The sequence below is a fragment of the Acanthopagrus latus genome, chromosome 18 (genome assembly GCF_904848185.1).
Source record: "Acanthopagrus latus isolate v.2019 chromosome 18, fAcaLat1.1, whole genome shotgun sequence".
In the NCBI taxonomy this organism is placed as follows: domain Eukaryota; kingdom Metazoa; phylum Chordata; class Actinopteri; order Spariformes; family Sparidae; genus Acanthopagrus; species Acanthopagrus latus.
In genome coordinates this window covers 16408454-16418575 of record NC_051056.1, presented here as the reverse complement: position 1 = coordinate 16418575, position 10122 = coordinate 16408454, and the positions used below count along the sequence as shown (strand labels likewise).

The 10122-nt window shown below is 40.8% G+C and overlaps 1 protein-coding gene across 6 annotated transcripts in view; it reads right to left on the bottom strand.

The window, feature by feature from the left end:
• The window catches only part of ankhd1 (ankyrin repeat and KH domain containing 1), a 24249-nt gene extending 15008 nt beyond the window's left edge, over positions 1–9241 (bottom strand). For all 6 annotated transcript variants that reach the window (XM_037076506.1, XM_037076512.1, XM_037076508.1 and 3 more), the window contains exons 1-3: positions 8781–9241; positions 5713–5866; positions 129–285 (exon numbers count right to left, since the gene is read on the bottom strand). In XM_037076506.1, the coding sequence (XP_036932401.1) occupies positions 129–285; positions 5713–5866; positions 8781–9059 (590 nt within the window). In that variant the 5' untranslated portion in view covers positions 9060–9241. The remainder of the gene's footprint in view (positions 1–128; positions 286–5712; positions 5867–8780) is intronic.
• Between the last annotated feature and the right edge of the window lie 881 nt (positions 9242–10122).

Below are 10122 nucleotides of genomic sequence, written 5' to 3'. Positions count from 1 at the left end.
GTGCAACTCAGATGTGACAAAAAAGAGAAGCATTGCATAATTCAATTTATTAACTTGTTTATAACTGTATGAAACTGTGTTCAAGGTAAACTGGCATGTGCCAGAGTCAGTATGGGCAAGATACATACTTGTCAGCTTGGCCGGCGTTGAGTGTGTTTTCTGCTCTCATGCGGGTCAGGGCTGCTGCAGCTTCGTCCAGGGCACAACTCACAGATGACGTCAGTCGCCGTAGCACCTCGGGGTCTGCAAAAGCTTTACCATCGGCAGTGGACAGTTTACCGATGCCTGCCGAACACCAAAAGGCGAGAGGTGCATAGGGCAAGGCAAACCACAGGGGAGCACAACCACACCAGACCAGATGAAGAAGCAAGTCCAGTCCAGCCAATCCAAATCCAGGGTTAGTAGCAGCATACACAAAGAGGAAAAAGGGAAGGAAAAAAAAGGGGAAAAAAAAATCACACACAGAAAACACACACAAGCATTTGTTAATATGGCTTAATATCTTTTTTCACTACTTTCAGTACACCATCTACGATTCTTAATTCCCAAATGACTGGGTCAGACGGTACACAACAATGTCTGCTTGGCTACAATAGGGATGTCCTGTTAAAAGCTCTGTGACCAGCACTAGAATGACTACAATGAGGGTGGTAATGTTAGCTTTATATGCTAGTAGACATTGCTTCAAGCTGTTAATGGTGGAAAAGGAAAAGGTCTCATCCTGTGTGAATTATAGATGGGTAAGAGGCAATGAATGTGAGAGAAAGAGAACCTGGAGACAGTGGTCAGCGAGAGAGAAAAGCACAGCTGGGAGAATAACAAAATGTCATATGTGAGAAAAATGTTATTGTCTATGTGTGTTTGTCATGATGGAGGAGAAAAGCCAAAGAGGGGAACAAGAGGGAAAAGCACAAATATGTGGAAAACTAGATGTACCGTCGCTGGGTTTTACACTGCCACTAACCCGTCAAGTCACATTTTAGATATGCGCCTGCCCAGACTCATTTCATATATGTAGTGAAGACTGACGAATGTCATGCAAGTGTGTGTTTTTGCTGAAATGGAAGTTCTCACGACATTGATGTGAATGATTCCAGTGAATAACCTCCAGTAAACAAAAAACAAAAAACAAAACACACCAACTACTGGATGAAGAGGACTGATAAAGTGCTTTGTCACATAGTGCAACAACAATCACCTGAAGCTCAATATCAGCTCAGCCAGTGAGCTTGTGTTGTTCTTTCAAATTCTTTCAATGTTGTCACACGCTAAGCCAGTCATGTGGATCCTGATAGAAGCGACAAACTCTAAAACGTGGATACTTTAAACTTAAAAGCAGCACAATCTTCCCTCCTCTGTGCCTGAGTCATGATGCTGAATTATGGCCAGAAATGGCCACATTATGTCACAGTGACTTTTGACCCTTTTTGGACATCGAACCTAGCACATGAATTCTTGGGTTATGGCCAAAAACATGTTTTAAGGTGACAGTGACCTCTGACCACTAAAATCTAATCAGTTCATCCTCAAGTCCAAGTGGACGCTCTTGTCAAATTTGAAAAAAATCCCTTCAAGATTTTCTGAGACATCATGTTCACTGATGTTGCAGGAGTGGAGGCATATAAACAACTTTTACTAATGACCTAGATTAAAAGACCTCTCTCAGAAGACAGAACAAAGACAATTTCCCAAACAATGAAACAATTTAATTTACTGTGCTGAGTGTGGAGGCTTAGGGTTTAAAGGCATGTGTACAAATGAAGGAAGAAGAGCAAAGTGAGAAGGAAAAAGTGTCGGCTTTGAACTTTTCAGCCTCAGCCTCAACCCATCCATTAGCCAGGCAGAAGTGAGCTCCGGTCCTTGTGGTCCTCCTGTGTTTGCACCACTGGGCCTGAGACTCGAGCTAAACTTAGTACAGCTCTCAGGAGGGGTTTTGCAATGGTCCCCCAAGACAGAAAGAAACAAGAGGCCAGGGAAGTTGATCATTAATGTTTTACTGTATCATGTTTATCTCAGAGAATGCAAGAAGTTCACTGAACCAAAACAGACTGAACACACATCTGGGTTAGACGCACTGTAAATAACTCAGAGGAAAACAAAAGAAGCCAGCTGATGATTCTTCCTAACCCTCTTTTCAGAGACCTATTTGTACATGTCTAACACAATAACCATGTCTACAGCTGTGAACACTGTATTCGACATATTTTAAACAAATACAGACTCACCTATTTAGATTTAACTCTCAAAAAGGACACTGAGCTCACACTGGGGTTAAGGCTGTGACTTGGAGCACTCGCAGATATTTTGGTTTCAACTGAAACAAGTTACTGGCTAGCCACTGAACTGCCTACACCCACTGTACCACCAATGCAGTATGCAATCTGAATAAACATTTTTATCCAAGTCGCTAATTAAAATTTCAGCCAATGTTTGTTTGAGAACAGCCAACGCAAAATTGCAAGCAAGTCAACATTAAACCTCATTGAATTTCGAACAAAAGCAGTTTCCAGCTGTTATTTTAACATTAACAGATTAACTTCTCGATCTGTACACCAATTTTCAGGTGTAACCAATAACCCACAAGGCAGGAAATAAAATAATTTGTATGTTTTTCGATGAAACGTTTACTAGCACCAAGGCTTTGATGCTTTTTTAAATGGCCACATAGAGTGTCCTTAACCCCTGAAACCTGCCTTGGGCTATTAAAGCACAGCACCAATATGTTTGGATCCATGGAATCCAGTCCAAATCCAAGATGAAAGGGCTGTTAAGCAAGTTTACCCATAAGCACCTGTTCCTTTACCACTCCCCCGAAAACTCTGACATGTTTACACAGACAACACAATCTTCTAACTACTAAAATAAAATGTCAGGGCAGGTGTATGTACCGAATGCTTGTTCACAACCCACAACTGGCATTCACACTACTCTGGCACCACTGATAGGAAACTGGGTGAAGCTGACTGTTGTATTCACATTAACTAATGTGTCATCATTGTGTTTCTGGTGAACAAGGTAAAAATCTACAAAGATGTGCATTAGACTATAGCAGACATTTTTCTACAATGGTGAGCTGTTACTTGTAACAGCACTAAGCCCTCAGTTCACTTGATGACCTTTCTTACAAATGTAAAAAACATAAATGTAGGTAGATGTGCCTGAGAGTTTCTAAATTATAGATTTCCTTTCCAACAAAAATAATTTACTTACAGAAAGGTCATATGTAGTCAGCTTCTGGTGTTTATACAGGACTTAGTCAGAATACGGGAATTAGTCCGCAACCCCTGTTTATCTTGAGTTTTGCTGCCAGTAAAGGAAACACCTTACTAAAAGGCAAGAAAAGCCTTGCAGTGACTTTTACGACTAACAACCAGATAATGAATCAGCCACCATTTAGCTGCTGTACAAGCTTTACAGTTTAGCTACAGTTCAGAGCCATAGATCTTTAAAGAAAGCTACCAAGTGTTGAGGTAAATGTGCATTCACTACCTTGAGAACTCGTACTCCGATTAATTATTTTGGCCACTTGACTTTTAGTTTATTAATTACTCTTGAGGCCATATATTACTCATTTATTCCTGTGCTGAAACTCTTATAATTGTTCTATGCTTGACTGTTTTATGTCTGTTTCAACGGTTCTGTGCAGTTTAGTACTTGTATTTTTGTATGTTCTTTTTGTTTTTATTAATTTTGTTTAACAGTGTTTTCTTATCCATTAAACTGATGTTTACATGTTGCTTAATACATCTGTATCCACCAAAGTGCTGTACTTTGAAGTGTTCAAGTTTACAAGGTCTGATATAAATAAACCTGCCCTGCATTGTAAATTCAAGTGTCTCTGCTGCCTGGTGTCTGGTCACTGTGGCCTGAGAGGGGCCATTTAAACGATGAGAATGCCCACGCTTCTTTGGGAGAAGTAATTTAAGTGTGATTGGTGTGTGTTGTGGTTTGACAGAAGAGCCACCTGCCAAAATACAACAAAAAGTAGGAATTAAATATTTTTTTACTAATTATCATACCCAGTTTTGTTTACATTCTATGATACGTCCAAGAATGCATCTTTTAACCCTTGCTGCCTTATAAACATATCCTCTGTATTTCATAATGTTGTCATAACTGTACTGTTTCTAACAGTCCTCCTCTCCATAAAAAAGGTAGATAGCTTAATGCTGTTGATATGTTCTGCCACTTCCTGCAGTAAGAAGAAATGTGTATAACGTTGCCCTCATTCAAGGCCTGTATCTTGCATGTAAAGTGTGATCCAAGTAGGACTGTGAGTTTTAAAGATGAAAGCGTTTGTATGGTAAAGCGCATTTTCACACTTGCGCACACCTGTCCAGACGCTGCAGAAAGCAACACGACCACAGGACTGTCACAAATGTTACATAAATTACTCTTGAGCCTAAATATATACTATCTGCTGACACCAATTCTGACCCAATCTGTACATTTCCCTACATTACACAGCTGCAGATTGCACACTCGGACCTAGATTCAAACTAAAAAGACAATGCGATTGAGAAGTGTCTAATACTATCTACACATAATAAAATATAAGAAGCATCACACCTTTTTTCAGTGGTTTCCTGTAGTATTTTGTAGAATGACCCCATTATGCATTGGTTTTATAAATCCGCAAAGTAAAGAGTTGCACTCAAATTTTGTGCTTGAAACTTGAGCCAACCACTCTTGATCCGCCCCCCAAAGAAAAGTAGTTCAGAAACTGTTAGTATGAAGCAGGGCAATGTCACAATTTTATTATTTGGGTCTGTATTCCAGCGCAAAGGTTTGTGAAAGAAACAATGAGGTTAAAGCACCATAAATCAGCTTTAATTTGAAGGTGGTCACTGCAATGTGGGGAAATTGTAGTCATTCTCATACATAGTCCCCCAATTTAGGGGGCTTAGTATGTTTTGGAAATAACAAAATAAGCTCAAACTACATCACCTTATTAAACAAAGTGAGGTGATGGTTTCGATAGGCCTCGTACCTGGCTACTTTGTTCATGCAAATAATAAAGAGAGGCTGTTCAAATTTTCCTGCCACAACCATCACAATGTATTCCCCCTTTCTCTACTAATACTACACAAAAACTCTATAGTACACTTTACAAATCAATATCAAGATACATTAAAGGTATTATAATGCAAGCTGTAACTGATCTTAAGCACACGGATACTATAAGCTGCCACCTTTTCTGTTCCAACTAGTCAGGGAGAAAGGGGAATAGAAAGAGATTAGCCATTAGCCGTTCAACATGGGCTCTCTGCATGCTGTGGAGGCTCAAGCGTGTTGCAGCGTTAATCTGCCCGGTAATGTTCATAAGCCCAAACGAGGCCAGGACACCCAGCCCTAATGAATTAATCTACACAGACCTTCTCAAACCTTGATTACAAGTTCGGTCCAAATAAATTTATCAGAACCACTTTCAAACTATGTGTTAAAATGACACTTGCAGAACTGGCAGGTTCCCTTTATTGTGGTTTCAGCTTCAAGATTTATGTAAGCTAAGACTTAAACTTTTGTAGGGATTTAGAAGGGATGGGGGGAAACTGAGGCAGAAAGGCTTTACTTATTCAAAGATGCCATATTTTAAAGCACCAGTTAAGACAGGTTAGATCGAAAAAGGTGTGGCCAATGAAGTAGTGGTCAGCTAGAAATTAACATCTGTCAAGTCTTAAGCTGAATTAAGTTCAGACAAAGCAGTCATACCTGCAGCTTCCAGTAGAGCTTCAAGTCGCGCCTGTGTCTCTGGATCAACTGTCCTCAAATCTACTCCATCTGTGGCGCTGGACAAAAGCAACTCTGACGCTGTCTTCATGATGGGGTTATCAAGGTCCTCCTGGTCCAAAATGAACGATTCCACCTTGAAGAGGTACAGAGAGAAGGGTAAAACAGGAAAAATACATTTCAGATCAAGTTTCCATCAGTGTTTGTTAAATGGCAAACAAAATACCAAAAAGTGTGACAATATTTGCATTATGTGGCTTAATAAATCATCAATGTAGCAATACATTTCCATTTTTCTGTTTAGAAATGTCTTAGCACATACAAACAAACCACCTATAAAAAGACTAGGCATGCTGCCCTTGTTTATTTACGGTTTCTTTCAACGGAGGGAAAACAAAAAGGAGCGCAGGGATAAGAGAGTCAAAGCACAGGAAGTGCTATGGCCAGGAATTAAAACCCCTGCACACATGGAGAGATTCAGCTGAGAGTCAGCTGCCCAAGTACGGCACCACAGTCTCATACCTGAGCTTTTGCCCTGTCGGCTATCAAGTATTACATTGTGTATTACAAACATTTTATTATTCCAAACATTCCCAAAGTGAGTCAACATTATAAGCAAATTTAATATGAGAAACAATGCTTCATAGCTGCGTTTTGTCTGTGTTACCAAAACCCCATAAATATTTTTGCCATCATTGGAACTTGTCAATATTTGAATTGCACTCTGTATCTTCAAATTATCTTCCAAGTTGCACTACAGATCGTTGTGGAGATTCCTTGTGAGATTATCAGATCCTTCTCCTTATATTAAACATTCCTCTGGATTCTTCTTTTTGTTTGCATCTAGTTTTGACCCCTATTTATAAAACATCAATATATCACAGACACCAATGACTGATTCATATAATTCCATGCAAGTGATTAAAGTGTTCCATATATTGTTCTCTTTTAAGTCAATCATTAATCCTGTGTAATGGGTCAGGTATATACATTAGCTATACTGAGTATAACAAATGTGACACTGTCATATGACACACAGCTAACTTGGACAAACAGTCTTTCTTGAAGATGTGATTTTAAAATAATGAAAAGATTTAGAAGAAATCGCAAATGATTGCCATTCAAAAGTTGCCAGACAACCTTTGACAAAAACTGGATAAGTAACACTCTCTGTGTCAATCCATAAGCTGCAGCAGGCTTTCAGGGCCTAGCTCAGTGTTGGGAGAGTGTCAGCATTCAGCAATGTGGAGGAATTCAGCTATACGATAGGAACACTGAGCACAACAACCCATGGGGGATGTAGTTCTACGAGGGCCTTTATAACCAACAATGGGCATCAGTCTTCACTATTAATGAACTACAGTTGCCAGAGTGTTGGTATCCAGAGAGCTGGAAAGGCCTCGAATGGCATCTGCTTAATCCTGGGGCTCAGATTTTAGCTACTGCCCAGAGCAGTGAGATCTCCGCTGGAGTAAAAACACCACAACAAACGCACCCTTTCAACCTCGTATAGCAGGCTGAGTGAGGGGAGAAACATGACACGGAGGCCGTACATCTGCAATTTGATTCAATTAAACTGCCTCAAGATGCAATTGTCAAACTTGATATTTTCTTCCACTGATACTACACAGCTGATGCTCAGACAGAAATGGCTAGGCTATATTGACACCGGTATCAGCTGACAGCCCCACTTGTTTAACTGGCAGGGCTGTGGCATGTTTCAGACAGGTAGCCCCTCTGGTCAGATATTAGTGAAGTATAATAGAGACGGCTCAACAGGTATTAGGCATTGCTCAGCAGCACCAGTTCTCTCCACACCCAAGACTTATTGATGACAGTGTTTCTTACAGTAAATACTGCATCACCTTTTGGAGGACTATGAATATCACCATGAAAATATCATTAAACTAAGACCTTTAATGGGTCTGTGCAAATCATGCATTAGCCATGTAGCAGTCTAACATGTTCCATCCTGAGTCTGCTGCAGTCAAAAGGATGTTTAACTCAATTACATGACAATAGCTTAACTGACAGCTAACATTAGACATACAGTTCACTTAAAAATACGGTTTGGTTATGACATGACAGAGTCTGACCATTAACTTTTTGATTATGGAGTTAAAATACCCTGACAGCTGTTTCTGTCACACTTGTTATCTAAGAAGGTAATTTTGGTTGGCATATCAAATTCGTGTCGTGGAGACAAATATTTGCTTTACACCCATACATCCATCCGAGCCGACACAACACATGTCTATAGCGTGTTTAGATGAGGTTGAGATACCATCACACCTGTCCCAGTGTGAGCCTGCCAGCACATGGAAAGTTGGACACCTCTCAACGTGAACTCTGGCTGCTCTCAATTGTGACAACGCAAATGAAGTTGACACAGCGGTGGTGGCTATCTGACCGACAGAAACGAGGGATGTTGGGAAAAAAAAAAAAAACCCGACTGGCTTATTTGTCAACACCGAGTGTCGAAAATTCGAGTAGTTCCGCGAGGAAAAGCATAATCTAAAACGTATCGAAAAGTTAGCCGAGAGGCGATCGGAGTTAATTTACATGATTTGGAAAAGTGACGTAATTGCACCACAACTACGAAATGGCAGATAGTTAGACGGCCGTGTACGTCCGTGGGTTTACGGGCATCTTCCATTTGCTGTGGCTGGAAAGCTGTTGGAGGAGCTGCAAACTTGTGATGGGTGTTGCGAGACGACAGCACCGAGCGAGGCCGTCTACGCTTCCACCCGAACTAGGCCGTGGTCACAGCCTGCGCTGCATAAATAAAACATTTCAGCCCTTTAACGTGAACAACTGCTTGTGTCTCACCAAACATTATCGACATCACAACACTCCATAAGCATCTGGACTGACAAGAGGTGTTATTCGGTTAAAGTGCTGGTTTATTTTACGTAATTTCAGCGGCCTGGGAGGGGGTGGTTGCCAATTGTGTGCTAACTCGCTAGCTAGCAGGCAGCTCGCGCTAGGAGAGGAATGTTGCCTAGCTCTCTGGTTAGGCTTAGCTAACTAGCTTAGCTTAGCGTAGCTACCTCTGAAACCTCGTCTTCGTCGCTGCCGGATCCAGGACCTGAGGAGAGGACGGCCGCGGCCGCTAGTTTGAAATCCAGTCTTTCTGCTGCAGGGCCGCCTGGTTCGCCGTACAAACGTACTTTCTTTCCACCTACACCAATACCAATGCCCCCTAGTCCGACTCCTCCTGGTGTCGCTCCTACCCCCATCCCTGCCACTGGGGAGCGAGGAGTCACCGAGTCAATCTCGTCCTCGAAGCCGTCCGTCAGCATTGCCGTCCCGGCTACTGCATCCTGCATACTTATGTTCACAATACGTGTGTTGACGAGCTAGCTGTTTACTTAAACGTCCGTTCAGGCTCCTTCTTTTAGGATATTTGCGTGTTTTACTTCAGGGAATCCAGAAACTCTCCCGAAGCGAGGGTTGAGGAGGATCTCTCTCCCCCAGCCATTAACTTTCTAACAACCTAACCCGATACGCACTGTTTCTCAGAAAGACCGCCCATGTAGGGAATCCTGATAATCCTATTGGCGTAGCTGGAAAAAACTCTGTTTTCAATTGGTCAAAATTAATGCTTGTCAAACGTGAGACCGCAGCGTCATGTTAGGTTTACCAATATCACGAGGCTGTAGAACGAACGTCAAGACATGACATGGTAGGCCAACTTAACTGGTAGCTAGCTTTACTAGTTCATGTAAACTCTTATTGGGCAATCACATAAACGGAGAGGCTATAGTCAAAACAATGTGGTACGTTCTGTAAATTTGAACCACAAAATTAAGGTGATTTTACATGATAAATTAAATATCAGTGTAAAACAGAACCTCACACTTCACAAATTATGCAATTTTATTACTTTAATATATTAGTGATCACAATTTATTATTAGAGTAAAGCTAGAGGAAATAAAGGGAAATGTTTCAGGGTAAATTTTTTGAGACAAAAGACACACACACTGAGAAAAACAAGAAAAAAACATGTTGAGCACTTTATCATAATCACACTTTTTAATTTAAAATGAACTGCTTACATGTTTACACAAGTGACACATAATCCCATGAAATAATTCAGCCTATTCAGTAGGCTTAGGTAATGGAGACAAAAAGACATTGGTTTCACCGGTGACTTTACTCACAGTAACCAAGAACTTTGTTATCAAACCACTGAGGATATACATGTCTTTGAAGTGGCACCCTGGTACAAAATTTAAAATGATCATGAATTTAAAAGTCTTAATAGGGACTCGAGTGAATATTAATTTGAACTTTACAGCACTGCCATTGACTTCAGCCATCTGTCCATCATGACCTAAGTCAACCAATTGGTCCTTAGTTATAACTGCTCTCTTTTATTTATCTATCA